Genomic DNA, 25,874 nt, shown 5'->3' with positions numbered 1-25,874 from the left:
CACTTACCTGGAGTGGCTCCGGGGCCAAGGCAGGCTTCCTGCCTGCCTACCCCGGCCCCAGCCCCTCGCCACTCCAGGAAGCGGCTGGCACAACATCCCTGCAGCCCCCTGGGGGAGAGGGGGCAGAGAGCTCCGCACGCCCGGGGGTACCTTCCCCGAAGCTCCCATTGGCTGCAGTTTCCCATTCCCAGCCAATGGGAGCTATGCGGGAGGTATCCACAAGCAAGTACAGAGCTCTTTGCCCCCTCTCTCCCAGGGGAGTGGCGCCCCGGGGGTGGCAATCCCCCAAGCCAGATCCGGCCCACGGGCTGTAGTTTGCCCACCCCTGCTTTAGTAATTATTCTCATGGCAAAAAAGCAAAATTTGCCAATTTACAAGGGGATACATATCTCAAAGTTATTCCAGCGAGTTTTTAACACTAAACATTTGCTAAAATAAACATATCAAAAGGTCATAGATGCTTAAAGAATAGGTTTATTGACAATATTTTCACAAATAAACATTCTAAAGAAAATTTCAGAAATATCTAAACTTAAAAATTTTAAAATTTTGTTCATTGGCAAAATATTTCCAAAAAAAGTTTCCAAAAAACAAAAAAAAGGTAAGATGTCACTATGTTACGTCATTTTTGAAAAACTTTCCTAATTCCAACATTTTGGTTCAGTCCTTTCATTTTTATGATACATATCCAACCCTTCAGCACAATTAAAGAAAACAAGCTGTTAATGTTTGATTTCCATTCTGTCTAGGGAACACTAATCAATAGGATTTTTTTTATTTTATTTTATAAACAAGCCTCTCCCCTGAATACATCCTGTCTGCTTTGAACTTGATAGGCAAGCAAAGTCAGTAAGTAGTACATTACCTTACAAAGATACAAACTGAGCCAAATTATTCTGGTATTATTCAAAACCTGTATTTCCCCAAACGTATATATAAAGCATACCACATAGAACAAGAAACTGTTAGCAGCATGCGTTTTTGGAGGTCATTTTTGTACTTCAGGAATCTGAACTTCAACTAAAAAATGGGATCCTTTTATATTGTGATAAAAATGTACTCAAATATTTTATAACATTAATATTTATTGCTTTATATGAATACTGTATTGAAAGCCCAAGCATTCAGTTTACACACAGAAATTATACAATTATATACCGTTTCACAATGGCAGTGAGCACTCATTACAATCTACAAAAGTCTACTTTACAGAAATTTAAAAACTCTAAATATCAAAAAGATACAGTTGAATTAACAGGTATAAATTTGGCAGCCAGTAATTGTGACTGGGAGGTTGCAGGTCTTTAAATATGAGAATTTGAAAACATTGTGAGTTTAAAGCAGTAGTTGTGCTTTGAGCTGGTTTAAAAAAAAAAAAAAAAAAAGTAACACTGGCTGTCAAAGTAGCATGTTCAAAAATATTTAGTTCACTTCCAAAATGTTATACAAATTATGGTGATTTCTATGCACCCCTAAAACGTTTAGTTATTTAGCTCAGGTACATAACTAAGGTAATATATTAATTCTTCCAATACAGTGGTGTACCATATCAATGACATTTGCCTACATTAGAATTTTGAAAGAAACTCCTCTCTAATATTCACAATGCTCTGAGAAGCATTCAAACGGCAAGTAGCTGTCCAATTTTTCTGAGATTTTATTAGGTTTGCAAACATTCCACCTACAAAAGTTTAAGATCAAGTTTTGATTACTCCATTCTCCACATAAAGCACATTTTCTCATAAATAAATGAAATCCTTTCACTCAGGCACCTCAGAAGTATATAAAAGTATTGTAGTCTGAACAGTTTTCTTGGAATGTGTTTCCCCTGGTGTTTCCAACAATGCTAAGATTTCCAGTGTTCCATATGGGCCAGATTTTATTTGGTTTATTCAGAGGCAAAAAACTGCCTTGAGAGGTGAACTCAGTCTTTTCCAATAGAAAAAGTGTACATTGCATTCATCTTTTGTAGAAACAGAAAAATATAACATTTCCCCCTAAGAAGAGAGAGAGAGAGTGTATAAAGTAACATTTTAAACACAATTTAAGGTTCCATAGTGTGTAGTCAAATAAAAGTCTGGAAACCAGCATGGAACCCTATAATTCACATGTTAATGTTGAAACTGTAACCAAAATGTGAAGTAACTGCTATAGCTGTCAGAGAAAGACAAGACAAAAAGCTTTCTTGCGTACATATAACTAAATGTGGTAATCTCCAAAAAGTTGTCAAAATTATAATTATTACCTTCCAGTTTAAAAACTTTTATTCTAAATAATAAAAAAAAAAAAACTATACACAACACCACTGATTTGACCAACCAAAAAGTCAGCGGTAAGCAGGACCTGAAGGAGCTGGTATTCACAGTTCTTAACATTACGACTCTTTCAGGTTCGATCCATGGAGACGTTTATTTTACAACCTGCTTCTCTTGTAAAACTAAAGGTCCACTTTATTACATAAAATTATTTATACAGTGTAAAACCAGAGCCTTATGGAAAATACTGCATCTAAGTGTATTTAAATTATTAGTCTTGCTCCATAGGTTCTTCTGCAGCTTCTGTGGCTTCATCACTGTTTTCCATAGGGGTCTCTGATGAAGTTTCAGGAGTTTCACTGGCATATGATCCTAAATCTTCAGTTTCACTGCAGTCAGCTCCCCTAATGACAGATCCACTATTTTCACTGTCTTCAGAACATAAACCTTCTCTACTTGAGACTGGTCAGATTCCTCCATTTGATTGTTCTCCTCAGAGATCTCTTCATTCACAGTTAAGGATTCAGTGTCTTTTTCTTGATCTTTCCTTTCTGGAGCAACGTCTCTTGGGGACATGAAGGACTCTGAAAACATTTACATTAATGACTTAGTGTTAACAGTACATTCTTTTTAAACAAAGTCAACAATAGTATTAAGTCAGTTTGAATACCCAAACATTTATACTAGGAAACTGATTTAGAATATAAAAATGCATTAATCTATTTTTCCTCTATAGAAAGTCAGTTGATGTAAATTTTAAACTCTGAACCGCCTTAAAAATACTAAAGTTAACAACTTCCACAACACCATATTATATACCGTATTTACAATATAAACATGAATGTAGTCTGACACCATTAAACCTTATGACTTTATACTGAGAAGCTTTTAAACGATGAATGGGCTTTTCTTACTTCCCCACATTCCCCTGTCTTTTCCCAAGAGTATCCAGTCTTCTTGATATTCGTTTTGAGAACACAAAACTGTTTTGAACCCAACGTGGACATCAAAAATTTCACCCAGCAGGATATTTTACAAACTACATTGTGAACCTTGAATTAGGGAATCAGAACTGGAGAGGAAGAATCTGCAGTACAACATTGATACAAATTCATGCCAGCGTCTTCTAGATATATGTATTTGTTTACTCTGCACTAGTATCAGCTTCAGGGCCCTCTGGATAGTACTCAGCATTACAACTCACAAGGCTGTTAGGTTTTTGACTTGCTACTCTGGCACTGTTTGAAAGAGTTACAAATTGCTGTGTGATGCTTAGCTTCAAGGACAAGAATCACCTTACGTTCACTTCGCTGTAATTTAGGAACAACACTGACTGTCAAGTGTACCCCCCCCCCCATCAGGCATCCTCAAGAGAAGGAAGGTCCCAAAGTAGATCTAGATACAACCTAGAAGATTCCCTGTCCCTAGCAAAACATTACACATATATGGATAAATCTGAAATACCTTCTTCCTCTTCCTCTGTACAATGCTGTCTGGTACAGCTAGTATCTTTTTCTTTATCCTGAGGTGTAGAAGATGTTTCAGTCTCTTCTGCCATGACTGAAGAGGCTTCACTGGAGGCAGTTTGATTAGATGTCTCTCTTGCTTCCCCTTCTTTGTCAAATTTAAGTCTTTTTACTTCATGTCCTTCTGCTTCCACAGGATCATCTTCAGGGTGCTTATTTTTTACAGGGCTGCCTTGAGTACCTTCTGATTCAGATGCTGGTAATTCACTGTAAGACCCAAAGAAGCCATGTGTGAGCACCAAAAAACATTCCACATCTTGCATCATTTCTCATACTGCTTATCTGAGATCAACGGAGCAGCATATGGGAGAACGTTATTTGCAAGGTATTCTCCAGCAGAGGTCCTATGCTGAAGAACTCAATTTGCTCATTATTGGCTAAAGCCCAGATTTATTAAATTTTCAGGCATGAGGTAAAGACCACTCTTTTTCTCAGCATTTGGGAAGGAGCTGCATAATTGGGCTGATGTATGGTGGGTCTGGATTATGGTTTATTATAATTTGAGGAAAGGCAGATCTATAAGTAACAAGCAGTTATGATTTTAAATGTACTGGTTTTAGCATACCATCCTGGCAGTAGTTTAATATGGAAACTTAGGATCCCCGCTTAACTCAACATTGTTCATTTTGTCAGTCACACTTTTTTTTTTTTTTTTTTTTTTTTAAAAACACACACTATATATCTACACAATCAGGACTATGTATAAAAACTCAGCAAGTAAAGCTGAGGAACATCTTCAACTAGACAAGTCTATTGAGAGTCACAATCAAATACAAATCTTCACTTTGCATATATTAGGTCAATAAACAAAAAGTAGCAAGTACATATCTAATAGAGCTGAGCATAATCCTTTTGAAATGTCTTATTGATTAACTGATCCTTACCAAAGGGACATTTTACTTTAAAAATATTTCCAAAATTGTAAATGTAAAGCATGAGAATAATGAAAAATTCAATACGAATTACTCTGCACAAACCTGAGGTTTTTTTCTTCCTTTTGCTGCAAGTTTGATTCTTTATTGTCTGTGCTGTCAGGCAAACCATTTGTTGTCATAGGAGTTGACAAGGAAACCTTCGGTCGATTTACTGGTCTAGGAGTTCCAGGACCATTTATATTAGATCTAAAAAAATACAATTCATTTTTTAATCCTTTTTGATTAAACAATTAAAATATACTCCAGATTCAGAATCCTGGAAAAGGAATATGCTAGAGTATTTTAATTTTCAACGCTGAATTATTTAGCCCAAAATCCAACATAATCCCATCATGCAAAATCAGTAAAGTCCACCTGTATATGAACTGGATTAAAAAATGATTTTAAGCATCAGTGGCATTCTGTAATATACTATTATGGCAGGATGTCTGGGCTAGGTGCTTCCAAAAACCATAAAAGATTTCTTCATCCTATCATACCCCCTCCCAAGTAGATGTTGCCTCTTGAAACTGTTCAACTTACCTCTCTGAATAACCTGGTGAGTTTCCTGGAAACATAACACCATTCATCCTGTTTAAACTATTGGAATTATTTTTCCTACAAGAAATCAAAAATATTATACTTAGCAATTTAAGGTTCCTGAGTTCACAGAAGGAGATTTTAAAAAAGTTCTCTTTGATTAAAAATAATTACAAAGTTACTAGATTTAAATAATATATTCCTATATACTGGGTTTTTTTGTTTACAACTAAATTGACTTCAGCATCCATTAAGTGATTAAATGTCATTTGCCTTTGCTCCTTATGCCCCAAATATCTTCCTTGACATCCTCTAATTTCCCTTAAATAATAAAATAAAAGGCATAATTTATCTTCAATGTGACATTTAAAGTGAAGTGTATGCATAAGTGTTTGCTGGATTGGGCTTTAGATTTTAAACTCTGCGGGCAGGAATCGTGTCTACTGGCTATGTAAAATGCCATGCGTGACTGGGATAGATGCAAAAGTTTAAACCACCACCACAATAGGCCTTCATTAAAAGGTCAGTTCTCCCATTACACCACACCCTTTGGAGGACAATACTCTCCACACAGAATAGGTGCTGATTCAGCAAGAATGCCTTCTGATCCTACACTAGCTGATCCCATTCAACATCCTTCAGGTTCTAACTTGTGATGAATGGTGTTTTCATATGCCTGTGTGACATCCTTAACTGTTATGACAGGGCACAGTACTGTAATTTTAATACTTAGTCCTGCCTCACTGCAGGGGACTGGACTACATGACCTATCAAGGCCCCTTCCAGTTCTACATTTCTATGATTCTACAGCCTCATCTTAAGATAATAGCATTGGAAGAGCTTGTTTCTGTGCTTTACCTACATTCTTCAAATTAGTATGATGAGAGGGGGCTTCTCGTACAGTTGGGAAAGTAGCTTTTGCAGGCCCAGGAAGACAGACTGAAGTAGAAGATAATGTGGACCTTCCTCTTCTGGACAACTCAACCGGCCCTACAGCCACTTTTCTGAAGTCTGTTTTTCCTCTTTCATTCAACTGTAGATTTTGATTTTTAATTACTCCCTTTCTCTGCCCCTTCATTGTCTCTAGATCCTGTACTTTACTTTGCAATCTTCCAGGCACTTAGACTTAACCTAGTTTTATCTAAATAAATGAACAGCACAAGATGTCATAGGAGCACTAAACTACCTACTGTAGGGCAACCTGCTAGTAGTGGGATGGATGATGTGGGAATCCTCTCTTGAAACGAGCTGTGGAAGGCAGGAATCTATACTCCCTTTGGTTCAGTTCAAATGAGATTCTAATCTTTGAATCTTTCACTTTTGCTTCAACGTTTGTTTTTAAAAAGACCCAAACTAACCCCTTCTTTGTGCCCCCACTAAGCATCACTTTGTATGCCAAGTTGCTGTTCAGAGCGTATTTTTGCAGAAGGAATTAATTTCTGAAGAGGAAAAGAGAATTGCAAAGACTGACAAAACATTAGTATAAGAGTGGGGATGATGCATTTCTAACACAGGCATTGTTTAATGCACTCACCTATATTGTTTTGGATTAATAATAAATCGTGCTGTAAATTTTGGCTCAGAAGCTTGTTTTTCATCCCAAATATCTACACAGGTAGACCAGCAAGCAGTATATGTCTGCAGGACATAACCTCTTTTGCCACACAAAGTTTGTGAGATTTTGAAGGGCATTTGTGTAACCCATTGACATGGAAGTTGAATTTTTGTAGTACATGTCTTATTGTTGGCAAGGGGATACACCATTACTGCCAGCAACAAGGAGAACACACACAACCCCCCAACCCAATATAATCCCAAATCTTTAAGTAGTTGAAGTAAATTTATGCTTACTCTGAAGATGGGTACACACAGCTGACAACCATGACATTCTGTAATACAAAAAAATGTAGTGAGAGTTTAGAAGCAAAAAAATGAAACATTTCTGATCCTGACAGAACTTGTAAACTTGACGATTAAGACACGACAGCTGGATTTAAAAAATTCTAGCTGATAAATAATATTCTCTATAGAACTTTAAATTAGATTATTCTGAAGTCAAAAACAACCTTGGAAATAATTTTTACCTCCTAAAATCCTCAGTGGTAAATGTGCTTTGCTATTGTGAAGAATACTAACCACACAAGACTTTCACCACATTGCAGTTTCCAATATGCTACAGTAGAGGTCAAAGGAATTTAAACCACATTTTGGTGAGGTTTGTAACTTAGATGTTTCGATTACATTAATCGGATACTCCACGTGGAACTGTGAAAATCCCAACCTGCTGCCAGTGCTCTTCACCAGTGGTAGGTGGCAAAGCTATAACAGTTTTTACCCTATGTTATGTAATCACCAGCTGTTGGTTTATACTAGTACTCCCACCAATCATAGTCCAGGCAGGGCTTCACTAGTGCTATAGTGAGAATTTCAGAAAAAAGCTTGTGTGAAAAAGGTATGGGACCATTTTTTTATTTCAGAAAAATGGCTATTATTGTTTGAAAGACAGCTAATGCATATACAAGGACTATTCCAATGCAGCTTTTAGTGTGCATTATAAGAATCATACAATAGGGATTTCTGAATTAGCAATTAAAGATAACATGCAATGTTATAGTGCTGCAATGTGTGTGTTGGTTGCTACTAATTACAGCACAAAAAATGGTCCAGCAACATGAACATCTTTCGACAGAACATCAACACAGATAGTAGAAAGCACTGAATAGTTTTCTAACAAAGGTATCAAACTACCAGAGAATTCAATATGTGTCAGACTGCTCTTGCTCCTCCATGATAAAAATCAGACTGTAAAATACACACTTAAAAAAAAAATCAAGGCCAAGTTTTCAAACTTGAGTGCCTAAGTCTGTAACTTACAATTTCAAGTACTTTCTGAACATGAACAAATGTAGCACTGTCTTAGTCTAGAGCACCCTTAAGGGTTGTTTCATTCATTTCAATGGGTTTTTCGTTTTAGATATCAGTGATCAAGAGCCACATTTGCTAATATATTACTGCAATTGCACACACAATGGCATGCACAAAGGGCAGAAACAGTGGTGCAACTACAGAAATGGACTGCATAATTTTTCCACTCACTGCTGAACACTACATCAGCTTTATTAGATAAAAATTTAGCTACTAGATGAGGGCTATAATCTACCCTGAAACCAGCCAAAAGGATCAGTGGCAGATCCACTATAGATCAGCAGCAGTATGGGGCCCTAATTTGCAATTCATGATGATTTACACATGCCCTAAATGTAACTGGGCCCTCCTAGGAGAGCCACAGTTTGACATCAATTTTGGAAGTAGTACTGCATGCTTTTGGAAAACACTATATAAATACTACAAAACAAGTTCTGTATGCACTTAATGAGGGTTTTAATGTGCTAAAAAATTAGAGATCTGAAAAACAAAAATCTCTCCTTCAGCTTTTGAGTTTGATTCAAACCCATAAAGCAAGGAAGGAAGGAAGAACTGCCCAGACCTGATAACTTACATGGTTGCACCCACTGCATATCGCTCCATTATTTAGTGGTGAGGGCTCAGAACAGTGAGCGATATTAAATCCTATATAAACTGCAATATTGGAGCACTACAAATTGATTAACAGAGAGCCTTAATCCTGGAATTTATTTGCTTTTGGGTCAAAAATGTTTTAGAATAACTTTTTGCAGTTATCTTTTTAAAAAATTAACCAAATCGGAGTTGCTATTATAGCCATCATAAAGCAAATAAAACTTTGGGAGTCATTTAATTATAATATAGTGGGTAGTTACAATTTAGCTCCAATGCCTCTGAAAGAAAGACATACCTTTTCCACTCCTCTAAGAAACTTGTCTGTTCCTGTATAGTTCCTCCTTGGATCTGTCAGCAACTCACAAAGTCGCTGAATAGTAAAGGGGATACTGCAATGAAATACATATAGAACAATGTAAATGGTACAACGTAAATGGGTAAAAGGCTGCTAGGAAGCAACTGCATTATTGCTCTCCCTGCAAGCTGAAAAGGTCCAAATGGAGGAAATAGAATTTGACTGAAAGAGCTTGTAGTAAAAGGATTGTTGGCTTCCTCTACACTTGGAGGTAGGGGTGTAATTCTCAGATCATGTCTTGTGAGTTCTCATGTTCAAACATACACTGATCTGATTTTTCATCAAGAATATGCCAGGTTAGTCAGGAGGAACCATGTTCAACCAGTGAGAGTGGTTACTGGCATTAATTCTATTGGAAAGCCCGTAAGGGCCAATGCTTTTCCTATAAACAAACAGAAATTGAACAAGACTAAATTATATTTAGATTGTTTTTTCTAACTTGGTTCCCTACATAGTTTGACTAAAATGAACTCATGTATTCCTTTCGGTTCAATTTACTCAATGAGAATGTTCTTGAGACTGTGAGGGTTCACTTCCTGTTAATACCGCTCAGAACATCTTTGCTATGGATTAAGTTATACCTGGTGTTTCAACAAGTTTTGGCCAAGGTGTTTAAGGACTTTACTCACAGAGATGCTAAACCAGAAAACCTCTACCATGGACAGATTCTTCAATTTGCTCCCCTTGTTGGTAGTTTCACTCACTCTCCCCAATCTTGGTAAGCGTGCAGGAGGATTTTATTGTTTTGTGAACTCACCCATATATGTACTGCATATCTAAACCTGTGCATAGCTGCATAAAGATATAACTGCTGCTTATTTGTTGGGTACTTTTTTGGGGTGGTGGGAGGGACAGAACAGTACTAGACTACCAAAGGTTGTAACAGCTAATCTTTAAACAGTAAATTCAAATTATCCATTAAACATCCATTTACACACAGACCTATAGTTTAAGTAGTAGCATATTAAAAAAAATGAAAATTTGTAGAATCTTGTTAACTTATTTTTAATATTTATTGGATATTTGGAATACAATTTGAACGACTAACATGAAGTAGTTTATGAAATTCAGCGGCATTCAGCTTACTGAGGTGATATCAAACCTCATAAAATGCAAGATTTGCAGCTTCAAAGTAAATTGTACATTCTAATATTTTTATTTTAACCTACACTATAATCTGTATTCTGGCCAACAGCAACACTGTTCCCTTTAAAGCATCTATGAAATAGTGAACTTTGTTTAATGCACAGTAGATGGCACTACACATCATAGTATGTGCTTTACAATAAACTGACACTGAGTTACTGTTTTTTTGACGACTTTTTTAATTTGCAGACTTCCAGAGGCAACGACATCTCAGCTACAGTGAACTATGTAAAAGTCATATACAAGTACATATTATAGAAATTAAAGGTGTGGCTTTAAACCAAATTAAAAAAATCAGTGCAACTTTGTGCATGGACATTCAAACGAATTTAAGCGTGAGTGTACTGAGGAAGTTGCACCTATTTTACTAAATAGGTTTCTAAACTCTTAGTTAAATCCATGCAAAAACTGCATAATAAAATTTCTTCAAGTGAGCAAAGGGATTAGGAATTCCATAATCAAGTGAAAATGATCAGAACTGCACTTCCCAGTGCCACTGGTCAGGGTGCTGTAAGGAGAGCCTGATCATGACAGCCATGTTGTAGTGTATTAAGCAAAAAGGGACTGAAGAGAAGATGTGGGAAACTCCTTTAGTTGGTCACATGACTATGTTATAAAGGTGAGCAAAGACAAAATTTGTATATTCTAACATGGATATTTCTGTAAGGTACCCAAACACAAAGTCCTCCTAACCCAATAATCACAACTGAGGACCAGTACTCATCCAAAAATATCAACGATTAAGGAAGCCTACCTCTATTTAAAAAACAGACAGACAGCATACCTCCACCAGTGTGTTGGAAGGAGCGCTGAAAAGCCAGAAACTAACTCAAACTAGCAAGAGTGCAAGGAATACATCTGAAAATTAACCCTATTTGTACTACTGAAGAGTTTACTTCTTGTTGTAAAGAATTTTCCATGACCCATACACCTCTTGTGGTTAGTTTTGGAAGCATTCACAATTTACTAGGAAAGGGGAAAATGGACATGGGAAACTCTTAAGAGTCTCTTTGACGTATAAGTTTCTTAAATGTGGCAGGAGAATCTGGCCCTACACTCATACAATGTCAGATGGATACAAACTGATATTTTGGGTTTAAACAAGCACTGCCATGTCACTATGCAGCCACCTGAAAGGAAAAACATACTTATTCTGTCTGTCAAAGTCAAAGTCACTGATTACCCAGAGAAGGCAATCATCTTAGTAACTGCTTTTGTATGATGTCTTCCTTTACAGATGAAGAGGAAAGATTAAATATGCCCTTTTTCTTCCTATCTTATGCATCCTAGAAGCAAGGACAGGAAAAACCCTGTTAGGTTAGGGTCACAATAAGCATCCACATTTTCTGTTAGGCTACCTTGCAATGATCTGAATAAGAAGATCCATGAATGAAAATGGTAAAAGGCCTGAAAATAACTGCTCTGGGCAACTGGTGCTCTCTGGAGTCAAGATTTTCCAAGGAGTTCATTAAGTGACAGCAACGGTATAGAAAAAATAGAGACTCCATTATCCCAATGAGGGAGGAAAAACCCTACGTTCTTAAAAGAGAAGTGGTGTCTACAGGAGAGCCTGACAGACAGAGGCAAGAACATACTAGCAATATGAAATCTTCATCTGATTGGCTGCTGCTGCCTGGTTGTCAGGAGCAGGAAAGGATAGCTCAACAATAGAGACTGATGAACCTGAGGACACAGAATTGAGTTTTATATACGTTCGAGTGTCTAACGTCACATTAACAAAAAATTCACATGTATTTTATGGAACAACTCTAGTAACAAATGTTATTTTTTACTCTGCCAATAGAAACAGTACATTGCTAAGGTCTTCATTGTCATGGGATTTATCAGAATCATGGGCTTTATAGAGCAGGATACATATACCATATTTTTAAGCCTTTGAACTGTATGTATTGCTGTGTAATACAGGCCTGAGTACAGAACTGGTATCGAATTTGTTAAACTGAATCAATTTAATTAACTGATAGCGATAGAGCAAATCAGGTCTCATATTGTACAACTGCAGCCTGTTTGTGTAATATGTTGCTTTACATATAAGTCATTGGACAATGATTACTTAAGAAGTTTCAGAATCATAGCCTCGTTAGAACAAAGTTATATATGAATTGCTACATGGATTATATTACTCCTGATTGTGAAAAGTTTTGAATTTTAGCATTTGTTTAAAGGCAATAATTATACGTCTTCCGGTTTTTCCATCTAGTGACACTAGCTGGTTCCCACTTTTAAAGAACACATGAGGAAAGCGTTGGGAGTTCTTCCTTAGTGTTAAAGTAACACTTAAAAATTTTGCTTTGTTGCCATAGTATTTTAACAGTGCAAAAGGCTCAGACACCCAGAAGTTTTGTCAAGCGTGTCTTGGAACTATACGATCTGGTGGTTGCCTAGCTGTTCATTTCCTCTGAGTGGTTTACGAGTTTAGGCAAGCTATGTAACATAAGCAAAAAACAGCTTTGAAATAATAGAACAAAAAGCCCAGACATCAGGACAAGTTTTTACTTCCTTAAAGTAGACTACTATTAATACCAGCAGCAGAATGTAAGACATCATGTTAACCATTTGTAGGTTTCATGGTAGAAATTCTTGGCATCACATTTAAGTCAGAAATTTGAATGTGAAAGTACTTGAAACTTTCAACATGCAAACACATTTATTTCAAGAGTCAATTCTGAAGCACAATCCATGTTTTAAATAAAACTGTGATGGTAAGAACCACTGATATAACTCCAGCATATGAATCTCAAGAGGGGTCATCACAGTCCTTTAAAGTTAGCATTCTCAGGGGTAACATGGAGGAAGGCTCCAATAAGTCCATTTGCCGATAAGCTGAGAATACAGCAGGTAAGTGGTTGGTGCAAATGAACAAAACACTAATTAACTGGATAAAAAAATTTGTGACTCAGTTTAAGCTCAAGAAAGTGCTATCAAGCCATTACAAAGAAATAGCAAATAAGAGAGTAGACACCCATGAAAAACAAGAGTTTTATTTAAATGAAACAAAAGTGAACTTCAGAAAAGTCCTTTTACAAAAGCAATAAGCAACAAGAAAGAATACACTTTGTAGTCTAGAGAAACAAACAAGTAATCTTTCAAATACTAAAAGTATATTTTAACAACTAGTAAACACATGGTTGTTTTTTTGACCTACAAATCTGAATCTGTAGCTTAACAATTCATAGTAGATACACTGTCTCTTTGTTGCACTGTGTCACAGAATTCATTGTTCTAAATGAGCTGCCAAACTGCCACATGCAAGTTAAGGGGACAAACACCAAATGGTTACAGTTCATTAAAAAAACCTAAGCACCTAAAAATGGATTAAAATAAATCTGATTTTAGATAGAAATCTATTTCGATCAACATGCTTCTTTTTATGTATACTTTTTGTATTGTATGAACAATGTCCATTAAAGAAAAAGTTAATCACAGATTTTAAAACCACTGAAGACGCTAACAAATGTCACAAGATACTAAAGTAATCATTAAAAGACAGATTTTGGACTTTGGTTTTTAAAAGTTATCACAATAAAATATGTTTAAGTTGGTAGGTACCGATTTATTTGTAGCTGAAGTTGTCTATGGCAAGTGTTGAGCAGAATGAAGATGTGGAAGTAAATCATAGTAAGACTGGAAGGTCATCTATGAAAGATGATACATTGCCTAGCCTTGAGAAAAAAATTGTTTAAAAACAAAATGAGATTTGATTAAAAGTTACATACCCGTTAAATCCAGTGACTATTTTCAGGATTCGTTCCTTCATCTCCTCAAAGGGAATATATTCCACATTGGGATTAGGGGGCCCTCTTGGTTCAGGTGCAGAGGTTCTGAAGTCATCCATCACTTTCTCCAGTTTGAAAATAAAATAGCCTTTAAACTGAGACCACTGAATCCTAAATTAAAGGTTAAAAAAAAAATCACAAGTGACTTAAGACACATGCAAAATATCCATATTATAACTTTGTTTAGACCAAAGCAAAAAATCTTAGAAGAGCATGATTTTTTATAACCAGGTAGTTCAAAGATTTAATATTTTTATGCAACAAATAGTTTACCAACTGTGAGACATTTTTGAAGACTATTCCAAGGATAGTAGACAGGACAAAATTAAACATTTTATCTTCAACGAGAAGGCTGTTAACACTACTTTCATACATAAATTTAGATATGATATTTTACAAAAGCTCTTTTGCAGTCCTGAAGAAGAGCTGAACATAAATTTATTCTTCAGTTATGCAACTCAGTTACTGACAGATTGTCAGCTCTTCATTACATGGATCATTTTATTCTACATTTGTAGAACACTTAGCACTTCGGGGCAGCAATCCCAATTATTATTCATATTACAGTAGGCCTAGGAGCCCTGTGCATGGACCAGAACTCCATTGTTCTGTTTGTACTGCATCTAGCACAAAAAAAAAAAAAAAAGTCCCTGTCCCAAGGAGCTCACCATGTTTTAGCCAGGGGTATATAGTAAATATGAATTTTTTTTTAATTGCCTGTGACCTGTCCATGACTTTTACTAAAAGTACCCGTGACTAAAGCATAACCTTAATAATAAGATAGCTTTGCAGATGTTTACAGGAAGCACCTCCCAAGGGCGTTCGGAAACATAGGAGAAAGCATGCATATGCTTGTTTGAAAATTTAGCAAGTAGACAGTGGAACCTGGCATCATGGCTTGATCAGAGGTGAGCATCAACAGCCAGACAGCGAATGAAAGAGGATAGGTAGGGCAGAGGTTCACAGTGAAGAGTCTTGAAAGTGAATACAATCAACTTACGTTTGATGTTAAATGAGACTGCAGCCAGTAGAGAGATTCGGGAGGTGTGTGTGGGGGGGTAACAGCATCAAAGCAATAGGCTTGGAAAATGATCTTTGCAGTAACATTCTGAACAGATACGAGCAGGGCAATGTTGCATTTGTCAAGGCCAGAGCGAAGGACATTACAGTAATCAAGATGTGAGATGAGAGCCTAGATGAGAGTTTCAGCTGTGCGAGTAGATAAAAGCCATAATTGGCAAGATTTTAGGTATAGCCTGGATGTGAGGACCTAGAGTGAGAATGAAAGGCAGAATGGTGGTGTTGTCCACATGATCAAGAAATGAGATAGCTGGGAGGGTTTGCAGGGAGTGGGGAGATTAAGGGCTCTGTTTTCTTCCAGGTGCTTCTTACCACAAAATAAATTATATGGAACCTAACACTGATGAACATAACACTGACTATTTTTGTCCATATTTAATTCATATAGCTATCTAAAATAATTATAATGTAATTCATGTGGAAGATTAAAACAGAAGAATCACTAGCACCTGTGCAAGAAACCACTTGAGGAATATTTAGAGTTTAAAGAATTAATATACATTCAAACCAACCAAGACAACCTAGCTTCTAGAAACAGCACACAATTTACTTTATTCAAATTTAAAATTTATATGAGTCTTATAGATTTCAATTTAAAATGGAGCATAACCCTATATAATAAGGGAGTAAATGTTTCTCTCTCTGTGTTGAGCTGGGATATATTAATATTTTAGTTCCAAACGACCACCTTGGTGTGAACAGTATTTTTGCATTCACCTTTTTGCCTAACACAAGTGTGACAGACCTAGGCCAGTTGGGTACAAGCAGAGTAGTAGAAGGCAGATATACTGGCCTCCAAGGCTAGTATAATCCCCCAGGAAGTACGGGACCCACTGAGACAAGGTTGGAGCTCTGCCTCATAAGATACTATCTATTCAGCCTTCCTCCAGTCTACAACATCAACTCTGCCAAGGTATTGCCAGTAAGATAGGACTATGGCTAAAATACTAGAATTGTGCTAACCTAAAAGATGTGCATACTATAACCATTCTCTTACATAGTTACTGGTCTTAAGTCTCTCTTTAGAATAGGCTCAAGTTACATGCTTCCATATTGATTTGTGAAAGGAGAACTTTACAACAAATAAGATACTGTTTTTTTGCTGCCTTAGCTCATCTGTCTCCCAGACTTGTCGGTGCTTAAAGATTCAGAAATAAAACATGTTTATGAAAGTCATTTTCAAACTTACACAATTCTTTTAAACAACTTTTATAGAGAATCTTTTAAAGTGCAATTTACCATACAACTTCAATCTAAGTTTGATGCCAATGAGAATAATTTCCATGTATTGGAGCTTGCCAAAAAACTAGAAAAGGATGGGTCAGAAAATTACTACTGATATCATGGGCAGGTTCTGAATAAGCTTCTCTACTCTGATCATCACATAGAACCTGCACTGCAAAGAGAATTTTTGGACCTTTTCACAACACAGCACTTCCTCAGTAGTGCAGGTAGAATTGTGAAACTGATGAATATAATGTTATCTCAATACATTTCAATCTACTCCTACTGGTGTGGTTTATAGGATTCCTGCTAACTGAGGGAGCCACATTTAGCCCTTCTCAGCTGGAAAAAGGAGTTCCACATAATCAAGGACAAGAGGGAAATTAAGACATAGTAAATATAGGTCTAAAGATGGCGGAGTCTTGAAGAGGGGAGAATATAATTCAAGCTCCCCTCCCAAAGAGATTCAGATATGAAGCATTGGTCTTTTTTTAAAACGTGATTAAGGGCAAAAAAATGGAGGTGCAACAACATTCAAAGTTTAAAATGAGGTTCTTTTATTTAATATATAATAGAGGGGATAAACTGGGACTTTACCCCTCACTCCCAACCCCCCCAAAAAAGAAAGAGAGAATGGAAACTTAACTAGAAAAAGGTGGGATTGAGAGACCCATACCAAAATACACAAGGGCAGAGATAAATGGGCAGAAATAAGGGAAAGAAAAAAAAATCCTAAAATGACAAGGTGTCATGTTATTGACTTAAATTGGGACCATACAGAACATGGTTGCAACTAAGCTCCTGTAGTGGCACCAAATCTTGTATAAAGGGGGTCAAATAAGGTGTCTCAGACAAGGTTATGATTTGCTGGTTATTATTATGCTGTCTACATGTGTGTATCATTTTTGTAGTTAAAGTTATGAATATTGGCTCTATACGATCTGTATTTCAAACCTATGCTATGCTTCGGGTGACACCCCAGACAAGTTAGTGTCAGCTCTGCCTTGCCTGCTGGATGGCCCATTAAGGTCCATCAGATATACAACTGAGCCACTGAGAGAAGGCAGACACACCTTGTGACTCAGCAAGGCATACAGGGATATGCCTATGGACAGAACTCTGAGGTTTTTCCATGCCATGTGATGGACAGCTTGTCTTTGAAACAAAGACAGACAGACCACATTACAAGAGAACATAAAAAGCTGCTGCAGCTGCTCCATCTGGTCTTCAGTCCTGCTTCTTACCTCTGGAGGGACTCTGATACACAAGCTTTGAACCAAGGACTGAAAGACCCATCCCAGCTGTGAATGTACTCCAGAAACTTGATTTGAACCTGCAGTTTATTCTATCATTGCTAAAGCCTGAACTAAGAACTTTGCCATTACTGTATGTAATTGATTCCATTTAACCAACTCTTGCTCTCATCTATCTCTCTTTTCCTTTTATGAATAAATCTTTAGATTTTAGATTCTAAAGGATTGGCAACAGCGTGATTTGTGGGTAAGATCTGATCTGTATATTAATCTGGGTTTGGGGCTTGGTCCTCTGGGATCAAGAGAATCTTTTCTCTTTTACTGGGGTATTGGTTTTCATAACCATTTGTCCCCATAACGAATGGCACTGGTGGTGATACTGGGAAACTGGAGTGTTTAAGAAAAGGAGTACTTGTGGCACCTTAGAGACTAACAAATTTATTTGAGCATACGCTTTCGTGACTAAGGGAATTGCTTGCGTGACTTGTGGTTAGCCAGTGGGGTGAGACCAAAGTCTGCTCTGTTTGGCTGGTTTGGTTTGCCTTAGAGGTGGAAAAAACCCAGCCTTGGGCCGTAACTGCCCTGCTCGAAGCAGTTTGTCCTGAATTGGCACTTTCAGTTGGGTCCAGCCAGAACCAGCATTGTAACACAAGGCATAGATCAAACAAACTATTATTCTGTTCGGTTTGTTACCACTCTAATTAGCTACATAATACTAAAGCATATCATTTCCAATGTACTCAATTTAGCTTTTTTTTTTTTTTTTTTTTTTTAAAGTTTAACCCTTGATGCTAGCATCCAGACTCTGCAAAACTGTAACCATGACAGACTCAAAGAGACAGAAGATTTTAGAATAAATAGCAAATGTTTATAATAAGCGAGAAAAATCTCAAAACTCAGAAGAGACCCATTAAATCACCCCTATGCCAGTGCTGGATTACACCTTACAGAATATTAGCCCATGAAAGTAGATGCCAATATTGCACTAAAAATTATTTCACAGATCCATTTCCCCTTACTTCCAACCTAGGTTAGTTTTCCCTTACTCATTTTCATTCAATTACTAACTACTACTACTTATCCTTTCACACAATATCAATGGTTCTCAATTATCTGTAGACAGATATCAGATCCATGTGGCTAATATGTACGGACTAGGTTAATAGTGGAAGTCTAATGCACTTGGGGTTGAAAACAGTGCCCTGTGTCATTTTAAAATTCCTGAAACCACACAAAAGATTGGTGCCACGTGGGCATACGGGAATCACATTTTCAAAGCACAAGGCAGAAATTCTCCCTACAAGTTCAATCTGAAATCTACTTGGTTTTAGTCTATTTTTAAATTATTTTAATGCATTGCACCTCTCCAGGCTATAATGCCGATTTCACTTTTAACAGCATCTTCCATTCAAGATCTCAAAACATTTGACAAAATACCTGTCAAACAGAAAGTAGTATTCCCATTTTACAGACTGAAGAACAAGCAAAGCTAAGAAATTGGTCCAAGAGGCACAAAGGTCATTGGTACAACTAGGAATATAACCTAAATCTCCTGATTGCTAATATTGGGATTTAAACACTAGACAATGCTGGAATTTAGATAATCCTGTTGAGGAGCTGCCATTTTGAACTTTATGGAACAGTTTATCCAGATAGCGGTACACTTGGAGGGTACTCCTGCAGTAGACTGATATGGACCAACAGCAACTCTGTTAAGTCCACAGAGCTAACGAGACATGATAACATCACATGCTGTGCTCTTAGAATCCCCGTTCTTATTTTATGTCTATAGGATCTTGCACAATTTTGGATGAAACAGGAACAGAGAATGGAAAACATGTTCAAGATGAAATTATACAGACCACAGCTGCTTGGTAATGGAGGAAAATTCAGTCTTCTTTATGGTACTACTAATTTTCAGGCCCATAAAATTGTCAAGAATTCTCACTCCATTTACTGGGATCAAGATTTTTTCTGTTTAGCAATCTTGGCTGAGATGGAGAGAGAAGCTGATCTTTTGGACCAAAGAAAACTTGATCATCTTTTCCAGATTTAACTGGACTTCTTCCCTTCCAGATTGCAATATTCAGAGTCTATCCTTTTCCAGAGATTTTTGGCTTCAGGAATGTTTCTTTCCCTATTTTTCCCTCATTCCATGTTAAGAGGACGGATGGGAACTAAATAGAAGGATTTGTTGTCTTTAAGATGGAACGAGTAAGGCAGACTAGCTCACTTATTTCATCCTGAAGGAAAATGTGACTAGTTGTCACACACTGGTTCAAGGGCAAGCGGAAGTGTCTCCCTTTTTTACTGATGGCCCTTGAGAATGGTAATCACCTGATCCCTCACAAGAAGCAGCTGGCTAATATTTTCCTTCTCTAGGTAAAGGCTGAGTCTATACTAGAAAATTGGGTCAGCATAACTACGTCGCTCAGGGTCCACAACTGAGTGGCATAGTTAAGCCAATTTAAGTCCCCGGGGGAGGGATAGCTCAGTGGTTTGAGCACAGGCCTGCTAAACCCAGGGTTGAGAGGTCAATCCTTGAGGGGGCCATTTAGGGATCTGGGGCAAATATAAGGGACGGTACTTGGTCCTGCTGTGAAGGCAGGGGACTAGACTCGATGACCTTTCAAGGTCCCTTCCAGTTCTATAAGATAGGTCTATCTCCATATTAACAGCATTAGGTCAAGGGAAGATTCCTCTAGGAGGTGGATTACTTAGGTAAATGGGAGAACCCTTCCTGTCGGCACAGGTAGAATCTACATTGAAGCACTATATCAGCTCAGCTGCAGCAGCACTGCCATGCCACTGTACTGTTTTAAGTGCAGACAAGCCCTTAACGTGAGACCTGGCTGCAGAAAGAGCAAGGTCAAAAGAAGATTGACTGTCTTAAGAGATGACGGCCTCAGGATGCCCGGTAACCATAAGTTTTGGACCTGTGGGAAGCTAGGGAGAACGTCTTCATCTGAGAAACGGATTTTGAAGAGGGAAACGGGTATCTAAGCTGGCTGGGAGTCGGAGTTGTTGCTAGGTTGGGAACCACTGACTAACCCAAAGTGAATGATATGGAGAGGCAGCAGAGGAGAAACAGAGCAGGACAGGGAACGAACACTGGAGCCAGGGTCATTCCTTGGCCGTTTAGATCAAAAGGAGCCACCATCACCTGATGCTCAAGCAGCATTAGCAATATCTCATGTTAGACATTTCCTTCCCCTCTGATTAACCTGTTCACTACTCTCTTTTCTCCATAGGTGCCAAATTCAGATTAAGCTGCAGAAGAGGATTTTATGTACCAAGAAATGCCAAGTCCTGGCCCAGGAAAAACAGCCTCTAGCAGCTACAGATTCTTTTTCACTGAGCTGCTGCAGGCTCACAGAACTGAGCCAGGAGTGGAAGCCCCTTTGAAGTGGAGCCCTGTGTAAAGAAAGATTAATCACTATAAAAGCCATAGACAAGATATCCCCAGATTCCCTCAAATCTTCCTAGGAGTATCTCCCTACCAAAACTGTTAGGCTGAAGGGAGGAGGAGGAAAAGCAACCAAAAAAATCTAGCAGAGGCAGACCAGGGCTGCCGTTGATGGCAGTAACCCATTCTTGACAGCAGAGGGGGATAACAACTAGCTGTAACAAAAATGAAAAAAGAGGAGTCACCAACGGATAAGATTAGAGGCAGAAAACCTCTCATTCCCGGACTGTTGGGAACAGGGGTTTTTCATGCGGGCATTGAAAGGGAAGCCATTTATCTAGATCAGGGGTGGGCAAACTACAGCCCACAGGCTGCATCTGGCCCATCAGGGCTTTGGATCCTGCCGGGGGGATTGCCAGCCCTGTGGCACCATGAGCCCCGCACCATTCCCAGAAGCGGCCGGCACCACATCCCCGGGGGGCGGGGAGCAGAGAGCTCCGTGCACTGCCCTCACCAGCAGGCATCGCCCCTGCAGCTCCCATTGGCCGGGAATGGGGAACCGCAGCCAATGGGAGCTTCGGGGAAAGTACCCGCAGGCGAAAGCAGTGTGTGGAGCCCTCTGCCCCCCCTTACCCAGGGGCTGCAGGGATGTGGTGCCGGCCACTTCTAGGAGCAGTGCGGAGCCAGGGCAGGAAGGGAGCCTGCCTTAGCCCCTCTGCACGCCGTTGCCACCTGAGCCACTCCAGGTAAGCGGTGCCAGGCTGGAGCCTGCACCCCAACCCCCTGCCGCACCCCTGCCCTGAGCACCCTCATACACCCCACACCCCCTCCCACTCCCTCCCTCCCGCACCCCAACCCCCTGCCCCAGCCCTACATTCATGGCCCTGTATGCAATTTCCCCACCCAGATGTGGCCCACGAGCCAAAAAGTTTGCCCACCCCGATCTAGATAGCAATGCTACAAACAAAATAAGTTCCTTGTTTAGAACTGCTGAACACACAACTTCGCTGAATCTTTTTAAAAAACATTTTATCACCTCACTCAAGCCTAACTTGTTTATCAGCAGGTGCAGCTAAAGACAAAGCTATTAAACTTCACTTTCATGGTCTAACTTAAGAGTTTGAGGGTGCGAATTTGGTTTTCCTAGATACCAACACTGAATATACAAGAATTTTCACATGCAATCAACCAGCTGAGTCATTTGCATACATACACACACACACACACAATTGATTTGTAGATCAAATTAATTCAATTGTGGAACTTACGTGCACAAATTAGACATACAATTTGCATACCTAAAGTTTGAAAGTTATACCCTTAAAATCCATCTATTTACAAGAGACTATCAAAGAAGGTAGGCTGTTTGATAGGTCTATGAAGCTTATTATTTTTCAAAAGCTCAAACACTTCATTTGTCGTATTTAGAAAAGATCAATGCATGGCAATAGTTCAGCACCTGAAGCATTCCTGTAAGAAGTCAGCATAGTTCAGAAAGGAAAAAAAATGGGGATGAGGTGATTTCAGTTTCATGTAGTAAAGCAACATTGTATAGTGTGTCAAAAATAGTTTGAAGAGGGCATTCGCAAGGTAAAATACAAGACCTCTAAATATAACTGTTTACTACGATAGGGGTTTGTGAATCAACATTTTTTTTTCCCTTGAGGAACAGCAGAGTTTGAATTACATAAAGCTTCCACCCACCAGCAGCTGAATGGAAATAAAACCAGAAAATGCTTGTATGTATGAAGTTCTTACATAAAGAATAATTTAGAAAGAAACCCTACACATCAAGCTCTGTGAATTAATCCAACTGAGGAATCTGCGTGGAGAGGAGAGTACTCTCAGGACAATTCACCCACTGAATTTGCTTACAAGAACTTGCCACTGACATATGAGTCAGCTCAGGATCTACACACTGTAAGAAAGTAGTTCTTCCCATCTGCAAGCTCAGTAAATAAGGTACCACAAGTTTTATCCTGACACTGAGAATTTATACTAAGAACCCTGGATGGCAGTTTATATAGTATATAAAGAACCCTGGATGGCAGTTTATTTACATGTGTAAGTATATCATGTTTTAAAACATGAGTATTCCACAAATACTGTACAAATACTTTCAGAACCAGTATTCAAGGTGAAAAAAAATCAACTGGCCTTAAAAATATTTGTTGTTGTCCAGAATGTTCTAGTTTTGATAGGCTGAATGAGGACTTAAAACTACCCAAATTCTACGCATTTCTAAACCGCTCAAATAGCTTGGTCATCCTCTACCAGTACATCTAATGCCAATGACAGCATAGCAAGAAAAAAAAGTTAATCCCCAGATGTGATGCAAGTATGTAACAATCGGCATTTCTGTCAATAATAATGGCTAATGCAACCCAAGGATTGAAACACCAAAGTATTAAAATGGTACAGTAATATAAACATGGAAACTATACTTTAATGTTATAGTGCAGTTTGGTTTCTTAAACCAAGACTTTCCATTTCATGTTGCACTCTGCAAATCAAACAAGACACAATGTTCTAGTTTTAAAAACTGTCAATCACTACTGCTACATAGCAACAGTAACCAAACATGTATATTGCACTAAGATTCTGAAAAGTATCATGCAGTAATAAAAAAAAAAAAAACAGTCTCTGACCTTACACTCTAACAACCAGACACAGACCACAAAGGAAACAGAAATGAAGGGGTAGGAAAAAGATTTAAAAACAACAGTTGTAGTGGCTAGAATGTAGATCACAGGTTGAAATTTTTAACTAGAGACTGAACTACATAAATAAGGAAATGGGCAGCACTAGAGTGGAAAGTCACTAATGAGAATCAAAGTAAAAGGTAAGATTTGAGAAGAAGAGGAGGAGACTTGCACACACAGATAGGGAATCCATTATAGGCACAGAATAAAAAGGGACAAAGGACAGAGAGTGAGGAATGGACAAAAGGAACAAGAAGAAGAGTGGACAGAGATGAAGACGCGAGATGGGAAACAAAAGGATTATATGAGAGCAGAACTGTACAACGAAGGCAAAGAGTTTGACCCTTATGGGGAAAGACATAAGGAGCTGGAAACTATAACATGGTCAAAGTAGAACAGGAAGAGGTATTTTCGTTGCTGAAAGTTGAATGGACTTGAGAGAGAGAAGAAGAGAGTTAGTGAGGTCAGAGAGGAGATTATACTACTACTTCATAGGAAAGACCACAATAGCATGGAACTGGAAATAGATAGAAAAGCAACAGGATTTGCTGAGAACCTGGATGAAAAAGGAAAGAAAGAAAGGGAGAAGTCAAAGGTAGCTAAGTTGCAATTACACTGCATGAAAATGAGTTGGTGAACTGCTTCTTAGAAGTTGCACAAATTAGCCAACATAGTTTCCTTGTCAAAGTTCCTTTAAGTTATACCAGTTCTGTTTGAGGAATACTTTCCCAACCTAAGGAACACTGCTTGCCTTCCCCCATAGCTTGACATTGTCTGCTAAAGTTTTCATTCCTCGTTACCATGGCTTCATTACAGCAATGCATTATTAACAAGCCTTTCAAAGAATGTAAAGAAAACAGTAGTTCATTCAGGCATCTAGTGTTATGTTTTGATTTAATGCAAGAACTATAAGCACATTAAGTTCTTTACAAATGCATTAAAAAGTGAGTGTATTACCAAGTTGAGCAAGATCATACTGATAGAAAAGCTTATCCTAGCCAATTAAACAGAAAATCCAAAGTTTCACTGCATACAGGAGCCCAATCATACCGTTACTCCTATCTCTTTGGGAGTTTGGAAGGGAGAGCAATGAAGTGAAAAACTCCCCTTTTTGCTCCACCACCCACGTACTTGGAGGCCTTACACTTGTGGAAGTGGGAAAAGCATCTCTCCCCCTCTTCCTAGCCTTCTCCTTATCTGTCATGGGAGCCCTTCCCCCGACTACTGGGAAAGGAGGGAGCTTCTTTCATCTGTTCCCATTCAGTATCAGGCCATTTCCTAGTCACCAGCTGTAAGATTTATAATTATCTCACTAGCCTTTGGATTATCCTTCCTGGAATGATCAGATTTCACATTTTTGACAAGGAAAAACAAAATAAACTAATAAAAAACAAAGTGTCAAAAAACCTCCTACACTGTGTTTAAAGAAAGAACTTGGCACAAAATGAAGCATCCAAACGGGCTCTAAAAAGGCAGCATAAAAACTAGAAATGCAGAAAATCCTAGAATCCAAAGGATTTCAGAAGGATACCCTAATGCTGGATCTCTGGCAGACCAGAGATAGTTGTGCCAAAATATATACATACATACATACATAAAATAGAGGACACCCTAACTGCAGCTGTCCTCAACAAAAAACACGTCTGCCTGTTGGCATGTTCCTGAAGATAACTATCCAAGACATATTTGAACACCCTACAGTCCAATGTACTCTAATTTAACACACACACACACACACACACACACACTGGAAGACCTGGTACACTGTAGTATCTGACACTACTATAAGGTTTGGTCTTGAGGTATAGCAGCATGTTTTAACTGTGCTACAGCACTTGTCTTAACAGAACTGCAGCAAATATAGTTAAAGCAAATTTCAGATCTGCCCACACTATGATATTAACACATTGCTTTAACCATGTAAAAGACTACCGTAGAGTAAACAGCTCACCAACACAGTTTTTACACAGTAGATGGGACATTTAACATAGCAGAACAAAACTGTAAACTTCAGTAATATTTGTGGAAGGGAAAGTCAGAATCATGTCTAAAGGAATCTGAACGGGGGTGGGGGGGAGACTGAGGTTTAGATCAGAGCAAATAATCTGAAGTGAAGATACTGCAATTATCTCAATCTTTCTGGAATTGTGTCACAGA

At 38.2% G+C, this 25,874-nt stretch overlaps 1 protein-coding gene across 1 annotated transcript in view; it reads right to left on the bottom strand.

Moving 5' to 3' along the window:
* Positions 1-458: 458 nt before the first annotated feature.
* Positions 459-25,874, bottom strand: part of PPP4R2 (protein phosphatase 4 regulatory subunit 2) — a 37,629-nt gene continuing 12,213 nt past the window's right edge. Inside the window, 8 exon segments of the mRNA XM_038410482.2 lie at positions 459-2,702; positions 2,705-2,839; positions 3,720-3,988; positions 4,759-4,902; positions 5,239-5,313; positions 7,087-7,124; positions 9,050-9,143; positions 13,993-14,163. Of these exon segments, the coding sequence (XP_038266410.1) occupies positions 2,527-2,702; positions 2,705-2,839; positions 3,720-3,988; positions 4,759-4,902; positions 5,239-5,313; positions 7,087-7,124; positions 9,050-9,143; positions 13,993-14,163 (1,102 nt within the window). The 3' untranslated portion in view covers positions 459-2,526.

The sequence above is a fragment of the Dermochelys coriacea genome, chromosome 7 (genome assembly GCF_009764565.3).
Source record: "Dermochelys coriacea isolate rDerCor1 chromosome 7, rDerCor1.pri.v4, whole genome shotgun sequence".
In the NCBI taxonomy this organism is placed as follows: Eukaryota; Metazoa; Chordata; order Testudines; family Dermochelyidae; genus Dermochelys; species Dermochelys coriacea.
The sequence above is the reverse complement of the archived record's forward strand: the minus strand, read 5'-3'. Positions and strand labels throughout refer to the sequence as shown.